General features: G+C 48.4%; 1 protein-coding gene across 22 annotated transcripts in view; it reads right to left on the bottom strand.

Annotated features, from left to right (window-relative positions):
- Nucleotides 1-262: 262 nt before the first annotated feature.
- CCDC136 (coiled-coil domain containing 136) overlaps nucleotides 263-17,487 on the bottom strand; it is a 29,697-nt gene continuing 12,472 nt past the window's right edge. For 5 of the 22 annotated variants that reach the window (XM_070265791.1, XM_014739150.3, XM_070265795.1 and 2 more), the window contains 14 exons: nucleotides 16,870-16,981; nucleotides 16,104-16,272; nucleotides 15,722-15,859; nucleotides 15,226-15,384; nucleotides 14,786-14,956; nucleotides 14,175-14,360; nucleotides 12,374-12,568; nucleotides 11,667-11,894; nucleotides 9,734-10,240; nucleotides 8,891-9,112; nucleotides 7,518-7,799; nucleotides 6,561-6,878; nucleotides 4,555-4,615; nucleotides 263-603 (listed from right to left, as the gene is read on the bottom strand). In XM_070265791.1, the coding sequence (XP_070121892.1) occupies nucleotides 371-603; nucleotides 4,555-4,615; nucleotides 6,561-6,878; nucleotides 7,518-7,799; nucleotides 8,891-9,112; nucleotides 9,734-10,240; nucleotides 11,667-11,894; nucleotides 12,374-12,568; nucleotides 14,175-14,360; nucleotides 14,786-14,956; nucleotides 15,226-15,384; nucleotides 15,722-15,859; nucleotides 16,104-16,272; nucleotides 16,870-16,981 (2,981 nt within the window). In that variant the 3' untranslated portion in view covers nucleotides 263-370. Of the gene's footprint in view, nucleotides 604-4,554; nucleotides 4,869-6,560; nucleotides 6,879-7,517; nucleotides 7,800-8,890; nucleotides 9,113-9,733; nucleotides 10,241-11,666; nucleotides 11,895-12,373; nucleotides 12,569-14,174; nucleotides 14,361-14,785; nucleotides 14,957-15,225; nucleotides 15,385-15,721; nucleotides 15,860-16,103; nucleotides 16,273-16,869; nucleotides 16,982-17,487 lie in introns of all 22 variants that reach the window. The other 17 variants (XR_011438229.1, XR_011438231.1, XR_011438230.1 and 14 more) reach the window with 10 other exon arrangements.

Raw genomic sequence — 17,487 nt, 5'->3', positions numbered from 1 at the left:
TTTGGCCCTCCTCACACAAAGTACCCAGGTCATTCCATTCCTCTGTGCTCAGGTGAGTTCCTTGAGATAAGGTTAATATGTACAGATGAATCCATCTGTGATTCAGCTGGCAGCATAGGAGCCAGCCTCGTTTCTGAGGTCATTTGTAGGGTGAGAAATCGTATTTAGCAGCCAGACCTTTATGTGAGGTACCTGGTTAAAGGGGAACCACTTTGTTCTGGTTGTGTTGTGAGGTATTTAACAAATAAAAACCCACAAAGTCTCATGTGATAAGGCTGATATTTAATTACAAGGAACCCAAGTTCTTATACAAGGCAGGAGATGGGAGCTAGCCGCTCCCCATAAGCCTTTCCAGCCTGGGTGACTGAGGCTAAGGAGATGGGGACACACAGGACGTATGGGTGGGGCGGGGCTCTGGCACAGTGTGTCCTGCCCAAAGTTGAGGGTTGTGGGCACTGGGGATCTGCCCCCTCAGCTGGCCCTGGTCTGCCATCACTCCGTGAGGCAGACCTCTGTCTCCTGCGGTCGCATGTTGGGTAACACATACAGAGCCACAGCTGCAATAGCCAAGAACACCATAGGCTTCCACATCCCAAACATGTTCTGTGGGGACCAAAGACAAATGGTGAGTTCCCAGCCTTCTGAACTCCTCCCTAAGCCAGAGATGCCCTGCCTACTGGTGCTGGAGAGACACCCCAGGAACATCATGGTCTAGTCCCTCTTACCTCCTGAGTAACCGCTGGAGGCAATGTAGCCTTAGTCCTGGCACCACTAGATACCTGGAACAACACTATACGTATCACCTGGGATGACTGCCTGTGTTCATGCCCCACGGGATGAGAATACCAGTTCCCGTGTGTCACGGCAAGCTCAGGAACCAGACTTCAAAGTGTATCCAAGTGGTTGCAGTGAGAAAGGATCTGATGCCATGGCAAGAAAAAGAGGGTAAATTTGGGCCTTTAGGGTAAGTGACAGCACCTCATTCGCTTTATGGAGGAGAAATGAACTCAGAGTCAAAAGGATAATAAGACTGATCCCTCAGTCTTATCTGAGGTGAGTGAAGAAAGTACACCACAGGGTGCAGGCAAATATGAGGCTGTTAGGTGGCCCAAACCTTTTAAGGAGAATGATGTTGGTTCAAGGAAATTCAAGGAAGCTGGTCACTGGCCCTGGGAAGCAAATGCCAGGGTCGTTAAAACATCCCCAGTCATTGGGTTTGTTGACTGACTTCCTGGGGCTTTGTTAGAGTATGCTGAGGCTTCCACACTCTACTGACCATAGCAAATTCTGTTGGTTCATGGGACAACAAAAAAGGCATCATTTAGGGAACATGAAATCTTAGACAAGAAAATACATGCTTCCAGAAATAGTTCCTATTTTTTTACTGTATTACTTGAAAGACAGAATTTGGGTTTTGAGTCATAAGCTATGGCATAAAGTAACACAAGGATGGTTTTAGGTAAGTATGGAGTATAGCCCATTAATGTTAAGAATGCATTTGCTAGGCCAGCCCCAGGGGCCTACTAGTTAAGTTCAGTGTGCTCTGCTTCAGCAGCCGGGGTTTGGTGCCTGGGTGTGGACCCACACCACTCCTCTGTCAGTGGCCATGCTGTAGTGGCAGTTCACATACAAAAAGAGGAAGATTAGCAACAGAGATGTTAGCTCAGAGCAAATCCTCCTCAGCAAAAAACCCCCACAAAAATAAAAAACACAAACACCCAAAAGAATTCATTTGAGCAGAGAACAATGGCTCTAAAAAGAAGATTTTAAGCCAAAAAAACTTCCTACCTTTGTAGAAATAGTTACTAAGAATAGAAGATATGAAATCGAAAGCAAAATGATATTGGAGGTAGATATACAGAGTAATTTCTGTAAGAAAATAACTGAAAAGGGAGCTAGAAAGAGTATTTACATGCTCAGATGATTATATCCTAATGTGCATTACTAAAAATGTCAGTCTGATGTTCTTAAAGGAGGAGAGAGCTGAAACCCATAAACGTGAACTGGTGCCCTTTATACCAGGCAAAGGCAAGATTCTGGAGCTGGCTGAGCAAAGGGCTGGACTGGGTGTCCCAAAGGGATAAGTCGTGTCAGGCTTTCCTTTCAGACTGGTTATTAAATTGACAGATCAAGAAAATCATGTTTTTGGACTTAAAGTGTTTGACAAGATTTTCCATGACATCCATGAAGAGAATATGAGGACAGAAGAGTAGGATGACAGCCCAGTTTGTTGTATGACCATTTCTTCAGTGACCAATGAGCTGGATTAAAGAGCCTGGAGAGACAACATTCTAGAGGCTCAGCCCTCATCTGGACCATGGACAAAGATGTGAAGGCGGGCTTGCCACCGCTGAGGATGATGCGAAGCTGGGAGGGAAAGTGAATACTCTGAAAGCATGGAGTCAAGATTTAAAAAAACCAAACTTCACAGGATAGACCAATAGATGATCTCTAATAGGGATGAATAGAAAACTCTGCCTTGGATCCAAAAAGTCAACTGAGGTGGAGAATGGGGAGAGGAGGCTTAGCATATGCAGTGTGCAAAAGGGTTTTATAAACAATACATGAAATAAGTCAACAGTGTGACATTAATTATCAAGAGAGCTAATGTGATCCGAGGCTGCCCAGAGACAAGTACTGTCTTCCTAATTGCTTGGAAACAACCAAGGAGAATTGCTCAAAATGAGGGGAGAGCACAAGGGGAAACAGGATTGGAATTTTATCTGTTGCTAATGTTGAGTCCTTAGAATCCAATTCACAATATTCTGGCTTGTTACTTAACCTCTCTATGCCTTAGTTTTATGACATATAAAATGATAATAATAATAGCTACCTCATGGGGTTGTTGCAAGGAGTAAATGAGTAAATACAGGTAAGGCAATTAGAACACTGCCTGGCACAGAGTATGTACTATGTAAGTGTAAGCTCTTTTTATTATTCATGTGGTATTTTATCATTCATAGAGTACTTTTATATACATGGACTCATCGGAGCCTCACATGAGGAAGGCAGAGGTTTTATCATCCTTTGCTTACATTTGAAGAAACTAACATTCAGATTATACATTTTGCCCATTGGGACAAAACTGTAAGAAGCAGAGACAGACTCAACCAGGTTCTCTGACCACTGTCGGCCACACTTTCTACTTTACTATGCTGCCTCAACTCCTGGATGGGGAGCTGCATATTGGGGCGTAGCCAGCCTGTGGGCATAACAGGCTACCCCAAGAGGATACTTACCCAGGAGTCCCTTTCTCTTTCTGTGATTGGGCCTGGCTGGTTTGAGTTGGTGAAAGGTTACGGCTGAATGCTTTGGGTCTCATCCCATAGAGACTTAGAAATCTGGGAGTGTGCAGGTGAGTGTGCAGGTAGAGGGGGAGACCCCTGTCACTAAAGGAGTTAAAGACTGTCTGTGGGGAATAACTAAGAAAGGAGAAGGGTTGAAGAGGAAAAAAAAGTGAGAGGTAAAAAAGGAAGGAGAGGAAAGGAAATGGTGTAAGTGCTACCAACAAACGCTTCCGCCACCACTCTGAAGCTGTGCAGTCAGTCGACTACACTCCATTTACAGGGATGTGAGAAGAGAGGGTGAGGGGTGGGTGTGGCAGGGAGAGACTGAGAAAGGAGCCAAAATAGGCCAAGAGAGAACAGTTATAGGCTCCAGAAGGCAGGTTCTACCTTGGGCCATAGACCACATTCTGCCTCCTGAATTTGGTATCCTGTTGACAGACCAGATTACATGGACTGAGGCCAACTAAAAGGTGCCCAGAATATATCAGCCTTGATTCCCTGAGAACACTCGCATCTCTGGTTAGTGGAAACTTTTCACCAATACCACATTCTCTCCAGAAAGCCTAGCTTGGGAAGCCAATTACAAAAAAATCTTGCCCCCAAAAGGGATAAACAGAGAACTACCAAATATTTCCTGGCATTCGTGTTCTGATTTTTCTGGAGGCCAGAAGTCCCGGACCAGAGGACTTTTTGGCAGAAAGTACATAATATGGTAGGGGTTTCAGTTCCATTTTCACCAAGGTTGAAGGACGAATTGAGGCTGCCCTCATACAAATGCCCCTGCGGGGGGCAGGAGGCAGTGTGTCACAGCTCTCCAGAGCTCCTCTCTCACCCACTGTGGAAGGCAGTGATTCCTTAGTTTGCCCTCTGGGTAGCAAGAGTGGTGAGAGATTGGCTCTGGGGCTAATCAAAGACAAAGAGCGCCCAGGCCGGCCTTGCAGACAAAAGTCAGCTGATCAGAAGTGGTGAGGCAGCTTTGAAAGCAGCAACAGTGCTGGGATCATCCAATTTTTTCCCAGCCAGAGGACAGAAACTCAAACCATGCCAATGGTAAGCATTCCAACTCCCTATGTGTTGCGAAGACAAGCTCAGAGATGTTATGGGCTTTGCAGTAGCCCAAGGAAAAGCCAGGGACCTCAGACGTGAGTATCATCTGTTGTAAAATGGCAATAGCAAGAAGCAAGCAGCTGAGAGAAAAGGGGAAGAGGAGAGGCTGGGGCAACCTGCACCTCCCTGTACCCCTCAGGAGAGGACGCAATACCAGTACCTGCGTTAGGACGACGTCTCAGCCCACCAGCACCAGAGCAAAGCCGATATGACCACCAGGCCTACGAGAGGCAAGGAGAAGATGGGGGGGTTGGGGGCAGGGGATGGCTGCAACATATCAAATGAGAAAGAAGCACAAGGAGAGACCAGGAGATGAGAGGTGGTATAAAAAGACATAAACATATGAATCCAACAGATAATGAAGATGAGAAAACAAAGGGAAAAGAGAAAGAGATCAAGAGGTTAAACCACAGGTAAGGCAGAGCAGCAGTATTTCTTCTCTGTCACTCGGGCCTGGTTCCTCCCACTGGAAGCCTGTAGGAGATGCAAAACTGAATGGGTTAGGCAGTAGCTTAGCTCCAAATCAGGTGCTGGGTCATTTTCTGGCTTGTCATAACCCTCTCATATCCTGTAAAGCAGGTTATCTGCCCCTAGACCTTTCTTATAGGTTACTAACACTGGAAAAGTAAAGCTCCAGAGAGTAAAGCTGGGCTTTCTGAGATGAAAGGATGTATACTTTGCCTGGGTCACCCTAGGAAGAGCCAGTCTCCTGCCAGGCCACCTGTCTCTTTGTTAGCCCATTTGTTCTGGCTGCTTTCCACTAAGTCTCAGTGTTCTGGGCTCTGGCCCCTACAATCCCCTAGGAGTCTAATGCTGTCATTGTGAGATAAAATGCACTAAAAAAGCTAACAATGGAGAAGGGCTAGTTCTTTGACGCAATTATTCTTCCAGAGAGAAACTGAGTTTGCAGGCGGTAACACATATGTCAGTAGAGCTGCCAGCAAAAGATGCAGGACCCACTGGGGGAAAGGGACACCTCCATATGGAGACATAAGGAATGTGCTCGACTTTCAAGTAGGAAAATCAGGTCTGGCATTCAGAAATGTGGCACCCAAGGCAAGGAAATCTATGAGGCTCTGATCCAGCACCTGGTGGAATATGATGAACTCAAAGCAATATAAGACCGGGCAAGAGGCTGCGGCTACTCCTACTTTTCACATCCTAAGTAACAGTTCTCTGCCACAGGGTGAGCAGAGACCTGCATGCTGGATCCCTAGCCAGTGCTGCAGACTCAGCTGCTGGAAAATTCCAGATATCCTTAGAGTTGACTGGGACATCCCACCACAAGAGACTTGTTTTCTTCCCCTGTGTCTAGAGGGACAGAAAGAACCTGTCCTGTAAACTGCAGATTTATTCAGGCAGTACTCAAACTCCTCAGGGAACGAGAGCCCCCAGTTATCCTCAACCAGGTTAGGAAGTCAGGGGTACATACCTGTACAGACGTACCAGTTGTGAAAATACAGAAATACTTTTGTACAGTTGGTAAATTACCCAGGATACTCCCACCCCAATCTCTCAAGATCCAGGAACTAAAGGGTTAGGGCTCTGACTGGTCTCCCTGGACTGGCCAATGCTCCTGCTGTACAGACTGAAATATTTTCATTATCACTTCTGATCATCCCCTGCCCCCACCCTCATACCCTGTAATATATGGAGCCCAGTGGGTGACACCAGCCTCCCCACACCATTAACAGCAACAGCAAAGGTCAAACCTAACAGGGCACCATGGGAGAGCAGGGCTGAGGGACTTGCCCAGGCTGACAAACTTCCCAAAAGACTGACAAAAACTCCCCAAAGAAGGCCTTGCACTGCCCGTGTCCTTAGTGCAGCGCTTAAGGGGAGGGTGAAGAACCCTCTCGACGTAAGTTGCAAGGGCTACCACATACATGAAAGGAGGTAGGACACAATGACCCCACCTTGGTTCCCAGAAAAGGTGGTCTTTGCGAGACAGTTCCACAGCAAATTGGTCTAAGCGTGCCATTTCCCACAGAGAGCCTGCTCTCTCCAATCCCGTCTCCATTTCCACTTTCCCCAAGTGCTATGCCTCAGAGCTTGCTGGCTTCTACTCCTGTAGAAGTCCGTCCTAGGGCTGGTCACCCCTGACCACTGGGGCACCTGAGCCCAAGAGCCCATTTCCCACTTGACCCAGCCTTTGGCTGTGGTTACCTTTTTGCTCTCAGAAAGACTGAGGGGGTTGTTTTCCTCTGAAGCTTCAGGGCCAGAGTCATCGTCTTCCTCATCTTCATTGTCTTCTTCCTTGCCCTTCTGGTCTTGGAACTCTTCATCTCTCTCCTCCTGATCTTCTGTGGACTCAATCTCTGTAGGATCTGGTTGCTCAGAAACTAGTTCTTCCCAGGACTCCTCCTTCATCTCCCCTTTGATTTCCTCCTTTTTTTGGTCCTCCATTTCCTCTTTCTTTTCCTCTTTTGCTAGTTCATCTAAATCTTTGTGGCTGGCCTTGTAATAGAGCACCACCTCCAGACTCTGTGGGGCGGAGGCAGGGCAGGATGGGGGATGCCGTTACCTGAGAAGATCCCTTCCCTCACGGAATGCCGAACTATCTCAGAACACTCTGCTTCCCAGCCTGTCACAACACACAGGCAGCACTGTATTCTGGGACTAAGTCCATCTCCCTGCACAGTGTGGAGGGCAGTCACACCCAGCCTCTGGACTGATATGTCCGTCTGGCCATTAGCCATTTCAGACAGCTATCAGAGCCAAAGATTCTCGAGCTCTGCACCTCACCTGCTGCTTCCTCCCCTTGCATGGCGGCTCCTATTTGACCCAATCCTCTTTCACTTATGTGTACACAACTGCTTTGACTAAATCCCTCTCTGGGGCATGTGGCCCAGGATGAAGAGGGGCTCCAGAAAACTGGGCTGGACTAACTGAGGCAGTCATTCAGCCTAGGGCTGTGGTCCTTTTGGGCTGTAACTCTACTCTCCCCTTAACTTCACAGGAAAAGGGACCAAATTGCTATTAAGATGGAACTACTCTAGACAGATTAGAGATCCCAAAGCCTGTAGCTTCTCTACCTCACCTGGTCGGAATGGTGGTGATGATTTTTCTTCCCAGGATCTCCTCCACCTTTCTGCTTATCTGGGCACTAAGGTTATTACTTACCTTTCTGCTCTCAAAGCTGTCCTCAGGACTGTCCGAACATAGCTTGGTCACCTTTTTATTCTTAACCCCATTGGCATTCTTGTTCATGTTCTTATTGCCATTCTTCCCCTTGGTTTCTTTGGTAACAGCGGACCTCTTCTCTTTGAGCTGGCGAAGCTCTTCCTGGCAGCACTGCAGCTGCCCCTCCAACTGCTCCTGCACCGCCAGGAGCCGCCCCTGCTCGTCCATGCTAGCCTGGTACTGCAGCTGCAGCTCCCGCAGCTTGCTCTGCAGTTCTTTGATCTGTTGGCAGTGGAGGGCCGGTCACTCCCAGCCAGGCCTACGCGGTCAGCCTGGGCCCTGCCTGGAGGTCCCCACCTCAGAAATGTCCCTGCTAAAGCCCACGGGGAGTAGACAATAAAGAAAACATTCAACGGTGGAAAATGAGCCTCTAAAGCAGTTTTACAAAGAGTTTCTCCCTAACTTGAGGTACCTGATCTACATCTGAAAGGATCAAAAAAGGATGATTTAAATTATGTTTTATGGTGAGCTGTCTGGGGAATAACTACAGGGCTACCCCTTCTGAAGCTCAGGGCTTTCTTATATAGCTGTTTTTGATGGGAACTCCTACTTCCCACGCTATTTCTCTAACAGGTACCATCACCTAAGGAACCGTGTTGTATGCTCCTGAGAGTGTACCTGGGATCCCGCGCCTCGCCCTGGAAACAGAGGCAAGTTCCAAGCCTGCTCCTTAATCTCTGGTTTTGTCTTTCCTGGCTTCTGGCAGCACATCATGGTCTGCTCGGTAGGTACCGATACTAAGCAACCTAGGCCCACATGTTTCTTGCTCTCTGAACCTCTCCCGTGCATACACAGTGACCCCCACTGGACTGTGCACTCCTCCTGCCAGAGACAACACCTTCTGTCCTGTTCCTAATAGATGTACAACACTTTTCTTGCCATTGTAAGAGATTCAAAAGAAGGAGCTATGGCCCTGTCCTTGAGGTGCTTGTAATCTAGTTAGAGATACAAGACAAATACACATAAAATAACGAAAGAAAATTGGCAGGTGAAAAAATGTAACTCCATAAAGAGCTCTAGGACAGAGGAAAAGAGAGAATAGAGGTGGCAAAGGGAAAAAGAGAAAAATTATTCAGAGTCTTGATCAGTAAATCCCAGCATGGTGGGCACCTGAAAAATATCCCTCAGCAATGCAGCGACCACCCGGCCTCCTGGGATTCAGTCCCTGCTCTGTCCTCTGACCAAGAAGAGGGCAACTCTGCAGAGCTGGCAGCGAGCTCTGTCCCTCTCTCCTCAGCCTCTCTGAAAAGGCCATGACCTCCTCTGGCTCTAGGGACTCCTAGGAGACGCCCTGCCTCCCTGACAGCAGTTACCTCATTCTTGTCATTTTGGGAGGCAACAGGCTTCTCCAGACATTCCATGCACTCCTTGAATTCTTTTTCACAGGCCTCCAGCTCTTCCTTCAGCTCTCTCTGCTTGTCCAGCAGCTTTTTCATCCGCTCTTGCAGCAGGTCGTGCTCCTCCTGGCTGAGCTGGTACATGGCCTGCACGCCCTGCAGCCTGATCAGCACCTTAGCAACGACAGTCTCAAAGTGCTGTGGAGGGTAGGGGAGTGATGACGGCACTCTGAGTAGCACCTGCATTCCACCCACTCTCTTTGCTACGACCTTTCTTGGATACAAAACAATAGCCACAAAGATCTGAAGCTGCCCAGGGAGAATACTGCATTTCTTCCCATAAACAGCAACATGAGGGGCCAGCCCACTGGCATAGTGGTTATGTTCAGCACACTCCACTTCAGCAGCCCAGGTTCATGGGTTTGGATCCCAGGCATGGACCTACACCACTCCTCAAGCCATGCTTGATGTGGAGGCATCCACAAAAAATAGAGGAAGATGGGCATAGATGTTAGCTCAGGGCCACTCTTCAAGAGAAAAGATTGGCACCAGGTGTTAGCTCAGGGCCAGCTTCCTTTAAAAAAAAAAAAGTGCAACGTGACTGTGTTGATGAAAAGTCCTGAATCTTAGACCTCCATCCAGTATGGAAGCACCTCCATGTTAGATGGGCAGACTGCCTCATTTATTTCCAGTAAGTTACCCAGCTCAGCTCTGACCCCATTGCCCACCTCACTTCTTGTGCCTTTCCCCTGGTAACTTATCTCTTAATAAGACAAGAACCTTCTTTCCCCATCGGACCTGTCATCTGGCTACTATTACCTCTACATCTTCAGGCTCAGCAGGCTCATCGTCAGTGTTGCTGCTGACATAACTCTTGTGACAGGTGTCAGAGCTACTGGTGCTGCCATAACTCCTCTTATCGTCGATGCTGCTGCTGCTGGTGCGGTAACTCTTCTCACAGGTCTCACTGGTACTGGTGCTACTGTCATAGCTCTTGAGAAGGCTCTCATCGCTGGCCTGGGTGCTACCGTAACTCTTGTGATAACTCTCGCTGTCATCAATGGTGCTACCATAACTCTTGTGACAATTCTCACTGCTGGGGGCCATGCTACCATAACTCTTCTTGTAGGACTCAAGGCTCATTTTTATAGAGGGGGACTGGACTTGGAGCAGCTGCATTTCTTCCAGGCAGAGCTGCAAGTCGGCCTGCAGCCTCTTCCGTTCCTCTAGGAGCCTCCCCTGCTCCTGCTGCAGTAGCTCCTGCTCAGTCTGACTGGCCTCATACAGCACCTGCAGAGCCTGCATCTGGTCGATGATCATCTTGGACTGCCGAGAGTGGGGTGGGGAGACATCATCGTTACTCTAGACAGTACTGCGCCCCTCCTGGTGCAGATATCTGGGAGCACACTTGACAGAACTGCACACTCCAATCTCACCACACCCTAGGTCTTTGACTTAGCCTACAGGTAACTGGCATGGGTCAGTTTCTTGCTCACTGAGGAAAAACTTCCCAGGGCAGATACTCCATGATTTCTGGGCTTCCATTTCTGCTGGTTTATGCACTCTGGTACATCCCTGTCCTTGAAGCAGGGCTGAGTGAGTCTCAAGATCACTCTGGCTCCCTTCCCTACCCTCTTCTCAGTCAGATGTACCCACTAACATGACCTTTAGCCTCAGTCCCCCCCGACCCTCAATTCTAAAATCAGCCCTGGTGTTGAATGTGAGCACACAAAGAATTCCTTCCTCAGAAGATGTGGACTTGGAACCAAGGTCTCCCTACACGTCCCTTACCTCCTGCCCCAATTCTGAATCTGGCCTCTGGGCATGTTTCCCAGGTCCTCTCGGCCTGGCTTCTTGGCTGCTGATGCCCACAATGAGATCTGATCGGTTAAGGAAATACTTTATACCTGATTCCTGGTCTCATCAGCTGAAATCTGATGCCCCTGGAATCTGACCAAATCTCACAGTTTGGACTTCTGCTATTCCCTGGATCTCCCTGTCCAGACCGCTATCTGAATAAATAGCTTTAGCCTAAATTGAAACTGTCTACCTGCTTTTCCTCGCCCCCACTGACACATCAGACCAAATTCATCCCCCAATCCTGAACAGACGTGTATGGAAATCTCTACCAGTGTGACCTCAGAGGCATGACCCCTTGCTGGGGCTTTAGATGCATCAATTCCCTAGTCTAATCCCCTGACCTGGCTGTTATTGCCACCAAAGTTCCAACGAAGACAGTGCGGTCAGTACCAAGAACCCCACATGCTAGGAATTCTTCCATTGGAAATGAATGGCCCCAGATTTGCTTCATGCAGAACAACAAAAGGTTATAGATTTTGATCATGGAAAAGTGTACTTCTCAATTATCAACCAGCTCATGAGGAAAGGATGACATGTTTAGAGTCATTCCCAAGGAATCCAAACAAACACCAAGTTGATATTACAAATCTGGAAAACGATATGTTGAAGGGATTAAGTCAAATTGTCAGGAGATTATAGACTTCTGGGTCATCCCGGCCCTAAGTGCTCACAGTGCTTCAATTGGGCGGGCATCTGGGTGAGGTCCCCAGGCCGTACCTAAAGCTACATCTTAATGAATACAAGAGTGGTCATGGCTGGGGAAGGGCAGGGCTTTAGTCTCATCCTTACTCCTGGCCCTACAGGTCTTCCTAACCCTGACCCTTCAGTGGAGCCCCTTTTCCTGCCATGCTGTTGTCCCCAGGACTGTCTCCCTGCATCTTGTGTTGGTTACCTTGTTATGACCACATTTTGAGGACTTAGGTGATTTGGAACCCTCAGGATTCTCCAACACTTCCCGGAAACGAGAATCTTTGAAAAGTTGCAGCTCTTGGTGCAGCTCTAATTGTTCTTTTAATACACTTTCTTGATTCTGTATCAGTTTTTTCTGCTCCTCCTGCATGCCTTGGTAGAGCAGCTGTAGTTCACACAAGTCTTGTAATTTTGTAAGCAGCTCCTGACTCTGTGAGGTAGAGTGGAAGGAAGGGGGCAGGAACTATGGTGGTTATATGGAAAGACCGTGGCCTCCTTCCTGCTGGGGACCCCTCCCTCAGGAGTCTCTGTGCTGGCTCTGCACAGCCCAGCTGGGCCAGGGGGAATCCTTCTATGGAGACCTGCTAGTTGAGTAGCAATGATCATGTATGTTCAGATATATTTTGTAGTTTACATGGTGCTTTCAAGTACATTTCCTCCAGATAGACGAAATATCTAAATATAAAATGCTGGACAGATTCCAGAGCATAAAATGTATTTTAAGATTTAAAACCCTAATCGGCTATATTGAACTTTTTGGTTTGAGGAGACTCGTGAGAAAGGAGTGGTTGGTTAAGAAAAGAAAAAGTTCAATCCCCACCCTTTTATTTTTCCCAAGTATAGTCACACCTGGGAAGCTTCTCAAAGCAGCTTTTCCATAGTTAGCAGCCATCCCCTGGCTGTGGTTACCTTATGGAAGAGACCAGATTTGGGGAGCGGGAACGTGAGCCTGTGCAGCTCTTCTTGCAGCTGGCCCTGCTCCTCCTGCATCCTCCTCTGATTCTCCAGGAGCTCACACTGCTGCATTTGCAGTTGCCCCATCTCCTTCTGGCTGGCCTTGTACTTTTCCTGCAATTCTGTCAGTCTGGACAGCACTGTATCACACTGTGGATGGGGCGGGCGTGGAAGGGTGGTTACTCTGTAAGGTATTTCTCTGCACTGTGTGGCTAGCAGAGCACTTCTGTGATTCACCAGGGTCTCCCTGACGGTACAGTCACCTTGGACTGATCACCCCAAGCCACACTGTACCTGCACAGGCCGAGATGCTGAATGGGAACCCCAGTAGGCTGCTCGGGACTGCTGTTTGGCTGTGCTCTAAATTTCACCTTCTAGTCCCTTCTGAGGGCAGTTGCAGAGGAGGTGTTATCAACATCCCTCCCCTCTTATTTCCCCACGTCTTTTTCCTCTGGCCCTTTCCTTTGCCATTTTCCCACTCTGCTGGGAATTCTAGGTCCTGTTACTCTCATTATCCCCAGATGTTTTTACACCTAATTATGCTCCTTACCTAAAGACAATTTCACCCTAATTTTTTCCCATTTTTCCTTTCATAATCATCTTTTAAGATCTTTAGAAAAGTATGAGCTATTGTTGAATTTGGGTAGAGAAGACAAAATCATCCCATAATTCCAAAAACCTAAATCTTCTAATATCGAACTAATCTTAATGCTATTTCATGACCAGAGAAAAGGTGGCTCTGTATGCCAGCACGCATCTCCCTCCATAGTCTCTTTCACTGGGAGAGGAGGTGACGAGCAAGTCGTGGGCCCTCTGGATCCTTAAATTGAGTGGGAATGGGGGAAGAGGGAAATGTGAGCCTGGCTGTTGAAAGGCAGGTGGACTTTTGGGGCAGACCCAATAACCTGCCCAATTCTGTATCTTCTGAAGGCCTTTCCCTGGGGACACAGCCTGCCGTTGGCTGTGGCAAGAGCTACTGAGTATTCTGGCATAATGTGACTTGCTCTACCATCTTTTGAAAATCTTGTGCCTTTTCTCCATCACGCTTCAATATCTTACCATTTTCTATCAGTAATCAGGAGCTGAAAGTGCTCAACACAGAGTGACTGATAATGACTTACATTTTACACACTATGGAAAAAAAGAAAATGAGGAAAGCCTTATTTACTACCAGGATCTATTACTAAAAGGAAGTGAGATAAGCAGTATTCTGTTCAATTTAAAGAGGGTAAAATTCAAGCTTATAGAACTTAACTACTCTGAAGTTGCAAAATCCTGGAAGAACCTAGGTCCTTCTAATGCCCAATCAGTGCTGTGGGCACAAGACTATGCCATCTGACAAGAGCCTCTGCAATGTGACTCATTGCAAACTGCACCCTCTCTTCCTGCTCCTGATAATCACGATTGTGTGTTTGGGCCTATGTGTATGTTCTACCCCACAAATGACAAGATATCCTACAGTTCTAATAACGAGGTGTAAATGTCTACTCACGCGGAATCATGTGTAAAACCTTCAGGTGTTCAGGCTGGATCCAGATGTACTGATCCTACCAAGCTGTGGCTCGGGCTCAAGGTCAAGGCACACTGTTTTAAAGGCAACAGCAGGGGCTCTGCCTCTGTTTCCTGCTTTGCCACACTCGGCTGGGACTGGACAGAAGCCCATCAAGCCCCTTGGGCGGATGACTTCATCTTCTGCCCCATACCTCCTTTCTCCAGAGGAAGTGCCCAGGAGATCCCACCTCTTAATTACAATTACCTTATTGGCACATTTTGCCTTGTCCTCTGGGATGGGCTGGGTGGTCTTGAGCTGCTTCAGCTCCTGCTGGCAGAGCAGGAAGTCCTGCTCCAGCTGATCATACATGTGCTTCTGCTGCTCCAGCTCATGCTTGCTGGTCTGGTACAGCTGCTTCATCTCCTGAAGCTGGGTGTGCATCTCTGTGTTCTGGGGCACGGGAGGCAGGCCCCACCATCATCCCAGGAACCCCTGTGGCTGCACTCTTTCCTCTCAGGCAGGGACTAAGGGGATCCTATCCTGTCCTGTCCAGTCCCAATTTCATCCCAGTGAGGGCTACCCGAGATGGACCAGTCCCTACCTGGCTCTGCACAGAGACCTTTTGGGGCTTCCTTTTTGGGGAGGTGGGGAAGGGAAAGGGCTTCCTTCTCATAGGCTAATTTTCTGGTTTAAAATCAAAGGAAGCTGCGAGCATCATGACTCTGAGATCACCTTTCTACTAAGCACCTCTTTACCCCTTCTCCAACAGCTACTCACTCCATAGAGCTCCTACCATTCCCACTCCTCCTCTGTACTGTTACTCTCACAGAAGACTTCGCCTTGCTACGTTCTCCCTCACCTGCAGCTTCTTTTACCTTCTCACAGCTCTCTTGGAAGGAGGCCACCATGTCCTTGAGGCGCTGCACTTCTGCCTCATAGTACTGCAGGTCCTCCCGCAGCTGTTGCTGCACTTCCTGCAGCTTCTCCTTCTCACATGTGATGTTCTGGTACTGTAGCTGCAGCTTCTGCAGCCGGCACAGTAACTCCTATGGTGGAGGGGGGCTTTGGGTAGTACATCCGGGATCCTCAACCCACTCACTCTTCTGCCTGAGCCACTCAGACACGGACAGTCTAAGAATCGACTTCTCCCTGCCCTGCACTTCCTGGTTGTCCTCTCACCTAACGGAGTACTCGAGGGTGGCTGGAGTGCGCCTGTGGTACTGCACAGGTGAGACTTGTTTAACTCTCTTCTCTTATTCACCTTCCCCAAAACCTCTTAGCCCCTAAGTTGCCCCTCACCTCTGGGTGCTGTTACCTTCTCACTTTGGCTTTCTATGACTGTGGATTTCATGACTTTGAGCTGCCGGAGCTCAGTCTGAAGTTGTAGTTGCACCTTCAAGAGCTCATTCTGCTCATCCTGGCTAGCATCATACTTTTGCTGCAGGGTACAGAGTCTGGTCTTCAGCTCCTCATTCTGTGGTGGGGAGGATGTAGGTAGAACAGTTACACTCAAGAAACAGCAGACCCCACTACAGACCAGTTTGGTTCTTTTCCAGACGCAGACATCTTGAGGAGCTCCCACAAGTCTATGGTTCGGTTTCTTCTCTGAGGCAGACACTCAGTAATAGCTACCATTTCTAGAACGCAATGCTACGTGACTTCTCCAAGTGCTCTCCAGTAGACTGTACCCTTGGTTGCAGGGCCGGAGTCAGCAGAGCACACCCTTATTCTGCGTTCATCCGCCCCTCAAGCAGCAGCTCCATGTAGGCCCTTTTGCTCTCCCCAAATGCCCTTCCCCTGTCAGTGTTTACCTGGGTGACGTGGGAAGTCTGAAACCGAAGCACCTCATTCTGTGCACACTTCAGCTCCCTCTGCAGCCGTCTCTGCTCCTCCTCACTGACCCGGCGATGATGCTGTAACTCTTGCAACTCACAACACAATTCCTTACACTGTGCGGAAAGGGAACAGGAAGGCTGATTTACTATAGGTACCATATGCACCGCAAGAACAGGCTTATGCAGAGTATGGCATTCCTTTTATGGGATATTTACATCAGGCAAGCAAGTGAGACCCCAAAGTACTATCTCCTGCCACAGTGCATGCCTCCTTTGTCAGCCCTGTGCCTAAGATGTTTCTACCACAGGCCAGGAGAAGGTAAAAGAGACACAACGAAAGGGGCCTGCCTTTCCCTACCTTGTTCTGCATGCCATGCATCTGCTCTTCAGCTCCCAGAAGCTGCTGTCGCAACAACTGGGTTTGAGGATCAGGCTCTAGAAAATCCATTTCTGACGTCTGAGACTCTGACGACATCATACTCTTTAGTGTTTGGGACTCCAGCCACCTTTCTGTTGCTCTTCGTGTCCTGTAATCCAGAACCCCAGAGCCATGTTTGGGAGAGACCTCTGCCTGGCATCACCTGTCAAGTATGCTTGGTCCTGATGCCTTCATTTTAGGCAAAAGATGGTAAGGAGCCTTCTATTGTCATTTACCTCTCAAATAAACACACTTGGACGATTACAGAGAAAGTCCCCAGCACCTCAGTCTGCACAGGCACGTTAGGCTCTAGAAGACCCTAAGAACACTAGTCCAACTGGGCTCAAGGCTGGGCCTGCTGTGAAGCCTGCTCCAGTGTGGAGGCACTATGCCATTAGACTGAATCAAGTCTGTGTGGACAAGAAAGGAATCACTTCTGATCTACTCTAGGGCAGAACAAACCAGACCCCAATGCCTAGAAGGGAAGAAACTAAATTTTAGACCTCATTCAAGTCTAGTCCTGAGATAACCGGGTTGGATCCCCATGCCTGCTTTAGGTGGTATCTATACCATTTGGATACCATGAAAGATCAGCTTTCCAGGAGCAGAGGGGGCCTCACTAGCCTGGCATCTGCCTTCACTGATTCTACTCAGGGAAGAGCCCAAGGCAAAGTCCGGCAGAGCCCCACTGGCCTCCCGGCTGTACCTCTCCATCTCCAGGTCTGCAAGCTGCCCTGTGAGGCTGCTGTTGCTCTCCTGCAGAGCCCGGTACTCGTCGTTCAGGAAGCGGTAGCGTTCCCGCAGTTGGTGCAGTTCTTCTGCAGAGGTCAAGCGGAGAGAGGTGAGATCCTGGGAAGGAAGCGCTGGTGACCAGCCCCAATTTTCCTGCCTAGAAATCTGATAGTGGAAGGCTGAATAGCTTCTCTTTTTCTAAATACAGAGGAGATACCACATGCGGAGGCTTAGAAGACAGGGCCCAGAAAATTCCACACTGCAATGTGTCTTGGTCCTCTTTCAGGTAGCTGCCCTTCTTTTTATCTTCCCAGATTTGCCCTGTGTGCTCATCTGCAAAACCCCAACCAAGGCAGAGTCTTGAGATTTTAGGAGCTTGTGAGGGTTTTAATTTTTGGTTTATTGTATTTAAAATTCCCATTGAACTGTTTGTGATTACCTTCCTACTATGCTTTTAGTACAAAAGCTGAGAGATGTGAACTGCCATGTCACACTGCCAGTCCTGGCCTCTCAGAGACAACTCAGGCATCCTGAATGTCCTTTTCACTACACAGAATAAACTGGCCTGCATGTGGTCAAGAATTCTTTCTGA

This window comes from Equus caballus, chromosome 4, assembly GCF_041296265.1.
Source record: "Equus caballus isolate H_3958 breed thoroughbred chromosome 4, TB-T2T, whole genome shotgun sequence".
Taxonomy (NCBI): Eukaryota; Metazoa; Chordata; class Mammalia; order Perissodactyla; family Equidae; genus Equus; species Equus caballus.
Note: the sequence above shows the minus strand (reverse complement) of the source record. Positions and strands in the feature narration are given on the sequence as shown.